We start from the raw sequence: 16,597 nt of genomic DNA on the forward strand, positions 1-16,597 counted from the left end.
AACTTACATGTTGCTCCAAATCAGATTCCTTCTGCTGACTAAGTTTTTCCATATGAGACAGCTTTTGCTTCTGCTCTAGAAGTTCTTCTTCAAGGGATTCAAGAAGGTCTTGAGTTTCAGCCACCTAGAAATTGGAGAAAAGAACCCATTAAAATGTGTTGTAAGAAAGCTGTACGAGGAGTTCGAATGCAGCTCGAATCCTCATTCGTACAGCATTTGTGCTCTAGTGTGATGGTGGTATTAAAAAAAGTGCAAAAACACCACAGCTGCAGAACATGAAGGTTATTCCTCTGACCTCTTGCTGAAGCTGTAGTTCTTTTGTTTGGTGTTCTTGTAGTTCATGCTGGTTACATCCAGCCTGGACAACCTGACAAAGAAAAAAAAAAAAAAGTTTGTTCTTGTTTTTCTTTCTGAACAGACTGAATCATCAAGGTTTAAGAGAAATGTCTTCACCATTTCCATCTTGTCCTCCAGCTCTGCTTTGAGCTGGTTCTTCTGCTCTCTCAGTGCCTCCAGCGCCCCCTGCAGCTCGTCTCTCTCCTCGCTGAGAGACGCCACTTTGGCGAGCAGCTCGTCCATGTCTCCTCGGTCAGCGGGACCGCCGGACGTCCTCTCAGACAGCAGACCGTCTCTCTCCGCTCGCACAAGCTCCAGATCCTCACTCAGACCCCTCAGCTGTTGAATTGTGAACATTTCCACATCAGCACATTTTAAAACAGATGAGTTTTACATGTATGTGACCTTTAAGGACAAATGTAATCAGCTCATCTGGAGGGACCTGATGTTGCAGCTCCTCCAGCTGTGCATAGTTCTCGTCTGTCATTTTTGCCGCTTCCAGATATTTAATATGTTCCTTCTGCTTTTGGTTCTTCTCCAAAGCTGTCCTGAGCTCCTCCTGATTCTCAATCATCTTTGAGATGTAAAGAAGTGATAACATCGGGAAAAGGGTTGAAGGAGAGTCTCAGAGTGACAAACATTTTAATATTCAGTCCGACCACATGGTGTCAACTGACCATCTCCACATTTTCCTGCAGGTCCATCTTCAGCTGGTCTCTCTCTGCTGTCAGAGCAGAAACTGTGGTCTTCAGGAATTCCACCTCCTCTACAGGACTCTGAACGTCACCTGCCTGAAGCTCTCTGCTCAGCTGGTTCCCCACAAACATTTGTAGTTACATGAATAAGTTTGTACAACATAGAAAATGTCAACTGAATTTAACACACTGTCCACAAATCTGTCAAGAGACAGAACGGGAAAATTATGCTAAAAATACTAATACACATTTGGAAAGACAGCTTGTAGTATATAACTGAATGTTTGAAGCAGTGAAAGAGGCTAAAAAGTCAATCCTAACAGGAGTAAAGGACTTAAAAAGTGCTGTGAATGATTTTTCTGTTATTTTTGTATTTGCACCAGGATGTAAACAAATCTCTCCCCCTCAGCCCTTGTGTGCATTGAGAACAAACAGCATGAAGTCTTAATAGGTCTATACGGTGATGTTTGTGGACTCTTGTCAAACCACATTTTTGGTGACATTTTTTTAAGCCTCTGAATGTAATTTGTCTTTTCTTCATGCATTTCATGTTAAAAAAAAAAAAAAGTATTATGCAAAGCACCTTTGAAGAGTCAATATCTTGGATAAACACCTTATTTGTGTCTGACAAAACCTGTGCCTTTATTCTGACAGTTACAGACTTCATATAAAAAGGTTTGTGTGATTTTTAGCATAAAATTGGTAACTGATCATTTCCACATCAGTTTCTTGTACCCTCCTAACGAGATACTTCTAGTCAACACAGTGGTCAGCAAAAGACTGAGGAGCTCAAAGTGGTGTCCCTTTCACCTGTCCCTGCAGTTCCTCAGTCTCCTGTGTGGTTCTTGAAAGTTCACTGTTGGCGAGCTTCTCCTCCAGATCCTTCACAAGCTGCTGCAGGACAGTCGCCTTCTCCTCCAGCGACGATCTTTGAAGTTCACTCTGCTCCAGCTGAAACCAAACGACAACAAACCATTTATGACTTCAACAGGTCAGCAGCTCTCTAATAAACCAGACCAGAAACCATCTACCCCTTACTTTCAGGCCCGTTTGTTTGATGGAAGCCAGTAGTTGACTCTTCTCAGAAGCAGCGAGCTGCAGGTCTGAACGAAGCAGCTCCAGCTGTGCCGTCGTGTCAACACGTCGCTGCATCAGCTCCTCTTCTCTCTGCACGGCAGCAACAAGGTCCGCCTGGATTATGCAGAACTGGTCCTGTGACACCTGCAGGGAGTCTCTGAGCTGCTGAGCTTCTTGCTGGCTTTGACTTTGGGCTGATAACAGGATGTCACGTTGGGCTTCAACAGCACCCAGCTTCTCAGTCAGCTCACAAACCTGGAAAATAAAGAAGAGTCAGCCTCTCGGACTGCAGATAGTCAGAGTACCATGCTTTTCAACTTGTTCCAGACCAACATCAAGCCATGTAAAAATGTTTTACTGACTGTTACTTTTGCACAAGTGGAGATGTTTAGACACCACTGCAGTTATTTAATTAAAACATTCCAACATGTTTCGTTTGCTCAGTATGTGTGTTACCACTCAGCATGAGATGAGGTTCAGGTTCTTTGATTTGAGTGACAATATAAGACACATACTAAATCATAGCATGTGCAGCAAATGCAGTTTCCAATCCTCAGATTCTCAAATTGCATAAATTAAAGGAAACATGCAGTAGTTGCAGAATCTAGAAGGATTAAAGTCCAACAGACTAAAGACCCATCTGTCCTCCCTTTCATAAGAGTGTTGTACTGAACTACTTTTCCTTCCATCTTGACTTATGTCACGAATAATCGGAGCAGGTGTCCACAGACATAACCATGAGGACATGAGGTCCTGCATACTTGGCACACAGTAGTTGTCGAGAATTAAAACCTCACTTGAAATTAAAGGTGATTCTGAAACAAACCGTCCAACACAGATACAGCTGCAAGGACACCTGGTTAGCAAAACGCTGCTCATCATGTGACCGTTAAAAACCAGCCTGCCAACAGATTAGACAGGGTGTCGATTCAGATGTCAAGTTTGGGGAATGTTGCTAGTTGAAAAAGAAGGAGGAAGAAAGAAGTAGTAGTAGCCTGAGGTCCACAAATAAATAAGTTTAAAAAGGGAACATAAGATGTCTGAGGTGTATTTTACAAAGTTCTTCCTAAGTGGCTCTACTCTACTTTACTCTTCCTTTTAAGATATACCTTTGTATACTGGCATAGTTCCACCTTAGAAATGGAATATAACATAAGATATACCTTACTGAATTTACATATACATCCATCTTCAAGTACTTATCTGGGATCAGGTCACAGGCCAACAAACAGCTCCAGTAGGAGACACCAAACTTACCTTATAAAAACAAAAAGTTCTTATAGTTTGGAATAAATCTTTCCAATGTGGTTATCAGGTGTTGGTAACATCTGTAATCTGATATCTACATGTTGGTCTTGTATTTGTTTGTTTGCTGTCATCAGCTTAAGATAAAAGCTGCTGAGGATCATGTGAACAGCAGACTCTACTCCAACAATATCCAGTCTGGTCTCCCCTGAACTTCAAAACCAGATCGTCTCGCAACATCACGCACACTGTGGTCTGGTATAACGAGCATGCCACACACACCGTCTGGTGCGCATTTTAAACCCAACATTGTGTGTAATGAAGGCGTTTCACCTTGTCTGGAAGTGAAGCCAGCTCCTCCAGTTGAGCTCTGAAGGAGTCATGTGCCTCACAAGCAGAAGCCAGTTCCTTCTTCAGGTCTAACACGGTTCTCTCAAGTTCAACTCTGTCCAGCAGATCTGGAAACAGACCTCAAAATGACACCACAGTTTAACTTCTCAACAGCATCCAGGTGAAGTTGCTGTTGGAGAATCCAGACTTACTTTTTGGGACTTTTCCATCCAGGAGAGTGGTGAGTTTGGTGTTCTCCTCAAAAACCAAGTTCAGCTCCCTCTGGAGGTCACTCTGCATCTTTCTGTATCGGGTTTTCTCAGCTTCAAGCTGAGAGCGCAGAGTCTTCATCTCCACCTCGATCTTCTCGTGACTCGCAGTGAGGGACACCTGAGCATGACGTCATGGCAACAAATGTTACAGAAACCTTTTATTTTGTGTTCTGATTTATGAGAAATGCTGATGATCACAAAGAAAGACATAACCAATAGAAAGCAACGTGGTTAGAAAACAGGCAACAAAAGTCTCAGTTCACAGAGGACTCACGTTGGTCTCGTCCAGAGCAATCTTCTGGCTCCGCAGGACCGCCCACTCCTTCTTTGTGTCTCTACTGAGTCCCTCAGCATCATCCAGAGAACGCCGCAGTGACATCACTTCCTGTGTCAAGTCCTTACCACCCTGACACAATGCAAAAGCAACGAGAAAACTATTTGTATCAAAGTTCCTGACACAGGAATTAAACATTAGTGAGTCAATTACAGGCTGGAATGTTTTGGTCTTAGAGGAGATCTTTGTTTTGTAAGTGCAGCTGACTATTAACATGAGCCACATACACAAACGAGCTCACCGTCAGCTGACCATCTATCAGTAAAACTTAATTTTATTGATGTTTATTCAGGCAGAAAATATAAATATCATCAGAAATCAAACATACCAAACTCTCCAGCTGCTCAGCCAGCTCAGTTTTCTTCTTCAGTTCTTCAGACACAGCTTCTAGTTTGTTCTTCAAACACAGAAATATGGAAAAGTTTAAGTCTAATATTTACCATTAGCATTCAGGCACAACAAAACAAACCTTATAATAACTGGTGAGGCTACAAATAGGTTTTTTTTTATTATTATTATTTCCAGAGGTGTAACTGTCCATTCTGATTAGACCTGCAACACTGATTATTTAATTAATCATGAAGTAATGTGCTAAACACTACAGGGTTTTTTTTTTTAGGTTTAAATTCTGACTTCAGCTTCTGTTTTCTGTTCCAGTTTCTCCTTCTCATGGTAAATGGAATATCTTTAGGTCAAAGACAAAAGAAGAAATTTGAGCAATGCTGTTCAATATTTAAGCATTTTCTGATATTTTATGGACCAAACAGTGAATAGATTAAATCAGTTACATTAATAAGTGTTGCAGCATTATGAAATAATTGTCAGATTTTTGATTTTCCATCAAAAAAGTTTGTGAACAAGATGTTCTATTTTCTACATAGAACTGCTTCATTTATATATAAATAAACTTTGGCACTTTTTATATGTTGGGATTTTTAAAAATGCATAGAATTGGGAATAACCTTGCTGTGTCTGATGATTTGCGGACGTTCATGCTGTTATACGCTCACAAATATCCATTTAAAACTCAATTTGTGAGCGTATAACAGCATGAACGTCCACAAATCCATCGTTTGCACGGTTTATTTTTCTGTAGGTAATTCGGACAGCGAGGTTTACCGTGAGGCAGCATCACTCCAACGGCAGTCAGGGCACGGAGTAATCCATCAAATGTGAAAATCCATCAAATGTGGAACAGTAATTCTGTGTCAGAATCCACATCAATACTTTTGTATGGTAGCTTAAATTCACCTATTTTGGCGGCGGTACGTGACTTTCTCTCACTCTCAGCGCCATTATGACAGTTCTGTGTCCCGACAATATTACGCATGCGCAGTTGCGGAGGGTTGGCGTGTTGACAGGAATGATATATCGTCACAACACCGGTCAGGGCGCGGAGTAATACATCTAAATGTGAAACAGCCGAATACTTCGCCACCGTTACCCCGCTGTTATACAGTCTGAAATCTCACACAATTAACCAATCAGATTTGCGGAAAAAAATGTAATTGGATTAGAATTACCATTTATGACAACTTACAGATGCGATTTACTAGTAAGTTAACCAGAGGATAAATAACTAATTAGAAATAACCAGAAACTTTAAAAAGTTATTAGATCAATTGGAAAAAAAAATGTAAATAGCTTCTTTGGTGGCAATTACATTTTTTTTTTTTATTGCAGGAAAAGTCTGATGTGATGTTAAAGTCAAACCTGTTGGCGCTTTGACAGGAAAGTATAACCTAATCTATTGTAGCACATAAATATAGAAACAAGTAATCCCATAATTCTTCATTTCTTGTTTAAATACTTTTTTCCAGGAAAAAGGCAGCTTGAGGGGTGTGGCTATATTTCTGGCTGATGTATTTACGTGTGTGCAGGCGGTTGTACAAACAGCAGTAAATCAAAGTCTGGACTGGGACACGCTTTCCTCAAACACGTCCAACCACAGACACACTTACCACCAGCTCCTGACATCTGACTTCGTAAGATTGGACCATCTCCCTCAAATAGGTCCTTTCATTCTGCAACTCGCTCTGTAAGAAGACAAACAAAATGAGATCTACGACCACCTGTCTGATCGTGCTGTAAACCTCCAGCAGGCCACAGAGGTTACCTCCTCTTTTCTACATGCATCCTCCAGATATTTAAACTCATCCATCTCTATCTTTTCCTGTAGTTCCTGAGACAGAACTCTGTTCTCTTTCTCCAAGTTGTTGGTCTGTTCTTTGAAGAACTCCAGTTCCTGCTTCAAACTGTCACATTCAGCAGACACTCGGGCCTAGAAACAAGCAAGATTTTAAAATTTACACCCAGGAATCAGGACAGACACCGTCCATCTGAAAGACGTACTGTGGAAGAAGAATTGCACCTTTACAGGTTATGCACTAAAAACAAACTTTGTCCATCAATAACTATAAATATAATCAACCAACCAACGTGCCGTCACTCGGATTGGTAGTCACCATGTCATGTCGCTCAGCATTTGCCTAAAACAGACTTCGTCTATTTCGGCTCCACCTAAATGGCGGCATAGTGACCAATTGCCTCGTGTTGCTGTAAAAAGCCAACTCTGATTGAAAATGAATGGCAGCTGCTCACTTTGCCTCCGACTCCAACTAATGTGACCAAGGGGTGATGGGGTCCCAGTGATGCTTGGCAATTTGAGTGCCATCTGCTCGACAAACTATGTAATGGCACCATTTCCAGCAGCCAACATGTTTTTCTGGATAGGTTTTGCTGCCCTCCATAAAACAAGCTTTCATATACTGCTATGTTCGTGAAAGACTGATAGATATCAGTCGGACTACGTCGTGCTAATACACACCTACACTTTGCGCACATCCAGAGTTGGGTTTGAGCTTGTTTCCTCGCACTACAGGTTGGCTTCAGTGCCATCTTGGCACTCTGACATCACCACAGAAGGTGTAGTGATGCAGACAAATTACTTCTCCTTCCACACTGGAGAACTCCACACACTTATGTACAAGTGTTTGAGTTTGGCAGTTTAGTGGATTTGAGTATCAACAGTTACCTTTAACACGTGTTAATATTATGCCAATAACCAGACCCAACACCTATATCAGCTAGAATTAAGAGGTAAGTTAATGAAGTATTGCTCACCCTGTCTGAAGCCAGACTCTCACACAGCTGGATGGACTCAGCAAAATCTCTTCTCATCTGGAAGACAAAGTTCAGAGGATGAGAACTCAAACACCTCAGTGGAAAACAACTTTCAACAGGAAACAGCCAGCAAACCTCATCAGCTTCACTCTTCATTTGCATCTGTTCTTCCAGCAAGCGTTCCAGGTCTGCCACTTTTAATTCCAATATGTGCACCTTCTCATTGGCCTCCTTCTGCTGAGCATGCTGGAGCTCCTCTGGCCACTGGTCGATTGTCTGCATGTGCTCGCAGGCTTGCTGTTTCTGCCAAGTCTCGGTTTCCAGCTGCAGCTGAAGTTCTGCCACTCTTCTTTCTAATGTTTCCACCTGACTCGAAGTTTCTGGTTTCTTCAGAGTCTCGGTTTCCAGCTGCAGCTGAAGTTCTGCCACTCTTCTTTCTAATGTTTCCACCTGACTCGAAGTTTCTGGTTTCTTCAGAGCCTCCGTTTCCAGCTGCAGCTGAAGTTCTGCCACTCTTCTTTCTAATGTTTCCACCTGACTCGAAGTTTCTGGTTTCTTCAGAGCCTCCGTTTCCAGCTGCAGCTGAAGTTCTGCCACTCTTCTTTCTAATGTTTCCACCTGACTCGAAGCCTCTGGTTTCTTCAGAGCCTCAGTTTCCAGCTGCAGCTGAAGTTCTGCCACTCTTTTCTCTAACGTTTCCACCTGACTCGAAGCCTCTGGTTTCTTCAGAGGCTCAGTTTCCAGCCGCAGCTGAAGTTCTGCCACTCTTTTCTCTAACGTTTCCACCTGACTCGAAGCCTCTGGTTTCTTCAGAGCCTCAGTTTCCAGCTGCAGCTCTGCCACTCTTCTTTCCAATGATTCCACCTGACTCGCAGTTTCTGGTTTATTCACAGCATCCGTTTCCAGCTGCAGCTGAAGTTCTGCCACTCTTCTTTCCAATGTTTCCGATTTACTCAAAGCCTCGGCTTTCTGTCGAGTCTCAGTTTCCAGCTGCAGCTCCAGGTTGGACACTTTATTTGAAAGCTCCTGCATCAGGTCTGGAGAGGTGAGGTATTTTGGACTGAAACAAGCAAGCATATAGAGGACTGATGTATTGCGATGGCAGAGGAATCAGTTAAAACAATTAGTCAATCAACAGAAAGAAACCAGTTATCATTCACCTAAACTAGTAGAAAATTCAGCTCTCATCTGCAATAGCAGATTGGACAGACGCTTGGTTCTTGCTGAGGGTGAGTACTTTGTAATCACCATACATTGAGAGATAGTTATTAGCAGTTTATTTGTGTCGTGCATAACAAATTCAACATAATCCAGGATAATCTAAAAAAGTTATTGAATTAGATGGTGAGTCAATTCACATTTTTAAGTTTATGAATACCACCTTCAACATAATGGTGCTGTCAGCTGACCACCAATTTAAAGAATTAAATAAATATAAACTTGAACAGTGGCCTGAAAAAAGGTCAGTGGCATAAACAGTTACTTCACAGGTGCCAGAATGTTATCACAGATAACGTGTGTGTGATCCACAGCAGCTGAGCGGCTCAGGTGCACAACGCAGTGACTGTAGAACAGGCACAAGTTTGCATTCATGTGTGTCAGTTTTTGTTACAATATTTGATATTAATCGTCTCAGATCAGTGGTTACAGAGATATACAAAATGTTAGCACAGCTGCTTAACTGCTATTTTATGGAGAAAAACGTTCACCTGTCTCCAAAGCTACGAACAGTCACAGAGCACGGACTTGTGTCCATTTCATCTGAGGGCTCCTCAGGAATCTCCCACTGAGTGTCAAAGTCCTCATCTGCCACACACAACGACACATGAGTTACGCTGATAAACAGCGTGCAACGTGCAGTACGACTGACACTCTGCCTTACACTCAGTCATCACCAGGGAGCAGGACCTCTCTGCTTTCTGCTTCTCCATTAACTCTACAAAGCCACTTGGATCGTACATCGGCGGGCGGGAAACGCGATGCATCTTTCCTCCCCATGTCACACGTCGTTTTGGCATCTTAAAAGCACAACAAAGTGCCGTGAGCAGTTTTCCCCAAGTGACTGTAGAAAAATCTATCCAGAAACAGAGAACACCAACATTCTCACATACTGAAGGTTTCTGCTGCAGTTACCTTTTTGGAAGGCACCAAGTTGGAGCTGGTGACCAGCAGCTGGGTGAGGTTTCGGATCCTATCCTGCTGCTCTCGCTGCAGTTGATCCTTTTCTTGCAGAAGATGGGAGGAGAACCTCTTTCTCCATCACCGTGGTCTGTGTGACTGAGGAACCTGCATCAGGGTACAGACGGCCTCCAGTTGAGCACAGAAGTTAAGGTCAACACGGGACGACAGACAGATTTCACACTTGCCTCATGGAGTCGACGCTTCAAATCCACTATTTCATTGCGATAGCGTTTGAGCAGAGCCCCGTCGTCGGACACCTCTGTGACATGAGGGTCGTTCTTCATTTTCTTTGCAGTGCTGGCAAACTAACAAAGGAAAAACAATGGACAGTTATTTATACAGAACCTGCAGGTTTAGGTCGTTTACAACAGACAATGAATGTCACGATCACTTTACTGCTGGTTTGACTTTGGATAACAGAGGTGACAGTCTCTGGTGCAGTCGAACCCACAACCTTCTTGCTGGGTGAGGTAAAGTAGCTCACCAACGTTTCACTGTGGTGCACAGCATGTGAGAACACAACTCCAACTAAAGTTCACGGAACACTGAGTTACAAAGATTGTGTTCTGACCTGCAGAGTGCTGAGTGTTTCCTCCAGTGTGACCGGGGTGATGGTGCAGATGATCACAGTTTTAGCGTTTCCACCCAAAGAGTTCTGCAGGATGCGAGTTAGCTTACTGTCCCTGTAATTAGTGAAGCCCCTGAACAGAGAGATATGCCGCACACTTAATAAAGAATTCATACCAACAAGACACTGTCACAGCACCACGTTATGCACAGACATTTACTGGTTTGTCCGGAGTATAAATCGTGGATTTAGTTTTTTTTTTTTCATTATATAAGTCACACCTGAGTGTAACTTGCAAGGCCTCCCCCCCCCCCCCCCAAAAAAAAAACTAACGAGTTTTAGTCATAATTCTCTTTATATTTATTTACTAATGTAACTTAAGTCCAAGTGAAATGTTACGATGTAAAATGTTCTAAATCCATCCCCTGACTGGTCTAAAGTTAAATGCAGTCCAAGTGATGATTTGGCTGTGTTATGAGAAAACAAAAATATCCATGCAAACTACTGTGTGTGTGTGTGGGGGGGGGGGGGGGGGGGGGGGTATTACTGCCAGTGTACAAACTTGAATCAATGTATATTTATTTTAACTAAGAGTAGGAAAAGAATGACTTCAGTACTTTTACTTCCAGAAAACTGTAAATATGACATTTTATCATGTAGTGAAGGGGATGAATTTGTTCTTTACGCACTTCTGATCCTCATCAGCAACTTTCTTAATCACTTGTCCAAGTATGAAGAGACTGCGGTTGATGTTGCATCCTTCTTTGAAACGCACCCCTGAGGAATGAAAGTGGATGATCAGTTTAATATAATGTCACCGTTTGTTTGCTTCACTGACTTTAGGTTTACCTTCGGCTTCAGTCTGACTCGCTCTCTCAGATCCGGCAAGATCAACCAAATTCTTGGAGGAATCAACAAAATCACCAGTGAGGAAGTAATGTTGACACAATCACACAAAAATAAAGAGGTGATTTACCAAATGAGACACAATAATAGCGCCGTCAGCATTTTCCCCAGACGCTGGGTCACTCCGCTCACGGCTTTCCAAAATCTGGATAAAAAAATAAATAAATAAATAAAAAGTTACAGCCGGGTCAGAACCCAGATCTGATCAGAGTCCTGCGTGTTCGTTTATGTATTGTGTTTATCACCATTCTGAAAATGGTGTGCGAGCGGCTGCTGCGTTGGTTCATTTTCGTCTTTCCATAATGCCGATTCTCTGCAGAAACCGATGGAACAAAAGACATGGGTCAGAGTGTCTGTCAGTGTGAGCATGTGACCAACCGTTAGAATCTCAGCTCTTACTTTCTCCTTTCCGGATCCAGGCCAGAGCCTGAGCAGGAGAAGTCACCAGCTCCTCAGTCAGGTCGGCCACAAAGATGTTTTTCTGCACACAGGAAGCAAAACTGTTTGAAACCTGACCATTCATCAACCTGAGCTCAGTTTAACTTTAAGTAGTGCTGCTTCCATCTTTACATACTTCTTATACAACCATCATCTTCAGCCTGTGTGTATATTAACAGGTTAATTATCACGAAGGTGAGGAAAAACTTGTTCAATTCAATTTTATTTATATAGCGCCAAATCACAACAAACAGTTGCCCCAAGGCGCTTTATATTGTAAGGCAAAGCCATACAATAATTACGTAAAAACCCCAAAGGTCAAAACGACCCCCTGTGAGCAAGCACTTGGCAACAGTGGGAAGGAAAGGAAAGTTATATCAAAGTCTGCAATAAATCATGCTTCACTGCTGTTATTTGCCAGAGTATAAATCAGGCGAGATTAACCAACATGAACTCAGTGTAGCACATGTCCACACCACAGCATGCACTGTTACATAACATAAAGACCTTCAAAGTCCAAAACTAATCAAGATGGACAAATAAATGTGTAACGGACAACATTATCTTATTTGATGTAGTTTGGACAACAGAAAATGTCTAACAGTTAACATGGATTGCTGACCTACAGCACTGGAAACTCTCCAACAAAAACCCAGAGTCCAATAGATTTTTTTTTTTTAATCAGCTCTTTAATTTGGCATTTTCGTGTACTTTTATTATTGAAGTTTCTTTTGTTTTGTGGATCAATTCCTGGGAAAGCCTGATTGAAGTGTGATTTTTTTTTTATTATTATTATTCTTTTTTGGTGTATAGGTCACACAACCTCCCAAATGAATAAAAAAAAAAAAAATCAATATACTCCAGAAAATATGGTATATGGAATACTGTTCCTCTTCACAGCTTGTGTGATAAATTTGACCAAGTACAAAGATGAACTCAGTGAAAAACGTAAAGCCAGCCTTTAAATATGAGAAACTTGGGTTACAAAAAACAAATTTTTTTTGCTCTTAGAAAGTGAAGCACAGAGTATCAGGTTTCATTGGTTTTCATTCATTTAATATTAGAGTCGCTTTGAGACATTAAAAAGTTTTTTTGTGTGTGTTTGTAAGAAGATACAGAGCACTGATATGTTGACGCATTGGGAAAATATTTTATTGTAAGTCATGTTATCAGGGACACACTGGCTTAAACGTTCAAGAAGATGGTCTGTGACAAGAGTTGCAGGTTCAAACCCCAACAACGGCACTTGTTGCACATTACCACTGCTAACGTGCCCCTTGAGCAAGGCCTTAGACGCCCCCCCCCCCCAGCTGGAAGCAAGTGAACGGGTGAGTGTGAGACCTCACAAGTGTTTATTTTTTCTATATATAGTCTGTGAGCCACTTACATTGATGGTTTCACGGATTTCCAAAGGTTTTCTCTTCCAGCTGTCAACCAGCAGATCAGTCACAGTTTCGTTGTAGATTTCCATGTAAGAGACCCGGAGCAGAAACTCCTTCATTGGATACTGGAAGTGCAAATGAAGACTGAAGTTAAGAACGGCTTCAGGGTTTTATTTCCCCACAAACATGCAACAGTTGTCTCACAGTTTTAATAGTCTGGAAGACGTCATCCACAGCCAGAGGGATCACACCGGGATTACGATCGCTGCCCATCATGGTGAAAGTCTTCCCGGATGATGTCTGTCCATAAGCAAATACAGTTCCTAAGAACCAAAAACAGAATACAAACAATAAATAAATAAACACTTCAGCGACAAGTGGAGCCCAGAACTGTAAAAACACGTAACCACACATACCATTGTATCCTGCAACAGATGAAACCACCAAAGGCTTTGCAATGTCCTGGTACAGCTGATTAGTCGTTTCATCAGCAGTGAACACTCGATCTGAGTTCAACATATAAGAAATACACAATGTAAAAAAACAAAACAAAAAAAAACAATGGCTGGACATCGCGTTTGTAAGTCACCGGATACACATCATCAGTAAACCATGTCAACCTCCGGTGTCAGAGTGAACGGCCCCCTGCCTTCACTGCGCATGCATCATTTCAGAGCGTCAGCAGCGATTCACCGATCATCATCTCGTTTTTGCTTAAAACTCACTTTAGAATGATTTAAGAGGTTTTACTTTGTCATCTGATGGTTAATAATCACATTATTGCCTTTGATCACTTTGGGTGTAGAGAGTCAGACTCAGACGTGTAGCTGTGGCGCTCTGATCACTTCCTCCGTCTTTTATGATAAAATAATGCTGAATTTATGTGGAAATGATTGCTGTACAAACGCTTCAGATATCTGTCGCTGAGACAGATGATGACTGGAGGCAGTCTGAAGCAGAAACGAGGTGATAATCAGTGAATTGCTGCTGACGCGCTGAAACGACGCATGCAGTGAAGACAGAGGGGACCAATTTTTAGAAGGGACCAATTTTTCGGTCAGCGACACCAGACACACAGCGTTTGTAAACTACCGGACACATAATGTTAGTAAACCAATGGCTAAATAAATATTTGAAGTAAATTCAACATAAAGATTCCCAAATGATGCCACTGTGAAAACACTTCTGATGATGGAAGAAATGTTGCAACAACCAACAGACCAAAAGTGAAGTTCTTGGATGAATTCCCATCATCTTTCTGATAGACTGATTTCTTATCAGCTTTCCAGTAGTGTGTCACAGGCTCTGAGTTCTCTGATGTGGAATTCTCTTCCCTGCAACAAGAACACATTAAAATACACCAACCAATAAACCTCCCATTTTGGGTAATATTTGCATATTTTAAAGATTAGGATATAAAATAAAGACAAACAGGCTTATCGAGTCAATAATGATGCCTTGCTGCAAATCGCAGGGTGCTGATGGCCACTCGAGCCCACGAAAATCAGAAGTTTATAAGAAATGCCACATTTGTAAATACTAACAAAAGTTATCATACTATACACAGTACTAACAAATTACCATCAAGTGCGGAATATACCAAAGTAACCATCAGCCACCTCCTGTACATGGATGACATTAAGCTGTATGTCAAGAGGGAGCAAGAGATTGACTACCTCAACAGGATCTACAGTAAGGATATCAGGATGTCTCGTGGCTGAATGGTGATAAAGAGTGGGAAGGTGATCTGGACTGAGGGGGTGGAGTTACCAGAAGGCAGGACAGCAGATATACAGGCCAGCTACAAGTACCTGGGAATCCCACAAGCCAATGGGAGCCATGATGAAGACACAAGAAGGTCAGCCACAGCCAAATACCTCCAGAAGGTAAGCCAGGTTCTGAGAAGCCAGCTCAATGGTAGGAATAAGATCTGTGCCATCAATACATACTACCAGTCATCAGATACCCAGCTGGGATAATAAGTTGGCCGCAGGCCGAGATAGCTGCCAATGATGGCAAGAGACGAAAACTCCTCACAAAGCAAAGAGGATTCCACCCAAAGTCCAACACCCTGAGGCTCTATGAGCAGCAGAAGGAAGGAGGGTGAGGAGGAGTGAGTGTCACAGCCACAATCCAGGATGACACGAGGAGCATCTACGAATACGTCAGAAAGAAGCCCCCCACACCCAAGATCAGCTGCTACAAGAATGCCTCCGACAGCTGAAGACAGATGGTGATAAGGAAGAGGAGGAGGCGATATCATGGAAGACCAAGCCCCTCCATGGGATGTACCATCAATAGATAGATAAAGTGGCTGACATCAAGAAGTCCTACCAGTAGCTAAAAAACCCCAGCCTAAAGGACAACACAGAGGCTCTGATCATAGCAGCACAAGAACAACCCCTAAGCACTAGATCCAGGACCAAAGCTGCCTCAGAGACAGTCCAGCACAGAGCAACAGGACGCAGGCTGGGACTGTGAACACCGAGAGGCACAACCAAGTGTCAAGAATCATGTGTAGGAACACCTGTGCCACATCCGGATGAGCAGTCTCCAAGTCACCATGGGAGAAAATCAAAGGTATATGAGCTGCCGCGGACTTTACACCGAGCGCCCTCTGGTGGCCATTTCTTGGCGACAAAAACATCGCCGAGCTCAATACAAATACATGTAATTTGGACACTTTTCAAAGGGGTCAGACTCGTCAATAAAGTCACTTTAATGTACAATAAATCATTTATGGTCAGCTCGGTGTATAAATCTCGTGGTTCCAGAGAGCCGTCAGCCGGCTGTTAGAAACAAAACCAGCTGATTTCAATTGACAATCAATGCAGCCCGAGTGTGTTTTCATCGGTCACGAAGGTCCGAATTCACTGTATCCGTGGCAATATCTCACACTTATAAACACGAGCGTTTCTTCGTTATTTTATTACTGCGTTTTAGTACCTTTAGTTGTACATCTGAGGTAGGGAGACTTCCCATGGGATAAAAAAAAGCTTTTTAACCTACCATCCCTGGTTCTCAAGACCAGACACCTAAGTGGCTCTACTCTACTCTTTTCTACTCTCCTATTTTACTCTTCCTTTTTAGATATTTACATATGCCTTTGTATACTGGTATAGTTCCACCTTAGAATTGGAATATAATATATAAGATATACCTTACTGAATTTTCATCTTGCAAGAAGAGTTTCAAGCCAGCAAATTTAGTGAAACAGGATTTTCTAAATCAAACCTGGGCACCTATTATTTGATTATTTGGATGATTTATTCCCGCTGGACAGACTTTTCCGTGTTTAATGTAAAATTCTTCTGTTAGCATATTAGCGCAAAACTGCTAAAGCGACACTGGAGAAGCTTCCAGCCGTTAACTTCCAACTCACCTGGTGATTAAAGGACGGACTCGAACACACACTTTCACTGCCGACTCTTCAGTCATTTTTCCTTATTCCAATTAAATATCAAACCTGTTAAACGTCACTAAAAGCTAACTAACTAGCCGAAGCGTCTGCGGCATTTTTAAAATGTGTCACTTTGATTTGATTGGTGCGCGTCATCAGCTGGACTGAACCATTTCGTTTGGCCTTAAAAACTCTTTGTCCAAGTTTTTAATAAAGCATATGCGTCTGAAATTCAATAAAAACATTAACCGTATTGATAAAGTTCCAAAAGCATTGATTGCTTTCCTACTTATTATATTATTGCAGAAAT

The 16,597-nt window shown here is 42.1% G+C and overlaps 1 protein-coding gene across 1 annotated transcript in view; it reads right to left on the bottom strand.

Annotated features, from left to right (window-relative positions):
* Window positions 1-16,397, bottom strand: part of LOC117503536 (centromere-associated protein E-like) — a 34,414-nt gene extending 18,017 nt beyond the window's left edge. The window contains 31 exon segments of the mRNA XM_034162797.1: window positions 8-124; window positions 296-367; window positions 454-675; window positions 779-910; window positions 1,014-1,145; window positions 1,842-1,982; window positions 2,070-2,363; window positions 3,687-3,811; window positions 3,896-4,073; window positions 4,230-4,361; window positions 4,618-4,686; window positions 6,251-6,325; window positions 6,406-6,570; window positions 7,413-7,469; window positions 7,548-8,472; window positions 9,122-9,218; window positions 9,295-9,430; window positions 9,546-9,653; window positions 9,655-9,698; window positions 9,775-9,898; window positions 10,165-10,294; window positions 10,851-10,938; window positions 11,011-11,062; window positions 11,138-11,212; window positions 11,313-11,380; window positions 11,467-11,548; window positions 12,893-13,012; window positions 13,092-13,210; window positions 13,304-13,393; window positions 14,109-14,221; window positions 16,270-16,397. Coding sequence (XP_034018688.1) covers window positions 8-124; window positions 296-367; window positions 454-675; window positions 779-910; window positions 1,014-1,145; window positions 1,842-1,982; window positions 2,070-2,363; window positions 3,687-3,811; window positions 3,896-4,073; window positions 4,230-4,361; window positions 4,618-4,686; window positions 6,251-6,325; window positions 6,406-6,570; window positions 7,413-7,469; window positions 7,548-8,472; window positions 9,122-9,218; window positions 9,295-9,430; window positions 9,546-9,653; window positions 9,655-9,698; window positions 9,775-9,898; window positions 10,165-10,294; window positions 10,851-10,938; window positions 11,011-11,062; window positions 11,138-11,212; window positions 11,313-11,380; window positions 11,467-11,548; window positions 12,893-13,012; window positions 13,092-13,210; window positions 13,304-13,393; window positions 14,109-14,221; window positions 16,270-16,325 — 4,338 coding nt within the window. The 5' untranslated portion in view covers window positions 16,326-16,397.
* Window positions 16,398-16,597: the final 200 nt, after the last annotated feature.

This window comes from Thalassophryne amazonica, chromosome 21, assembly GCF_902500255.1.
Source record: "Thalassophryne amazonica chromosome 21, fThaAma1.1, whole genome shotgun sequence".
In the NCBI taxonomy this organism is placed as follows: Eukaryota; Metazoa; Chordata; class Actinopteri; order Batrachoidiformes; family Batrachoididae; genus Thalassophryne; species Thalassophryne amazonica.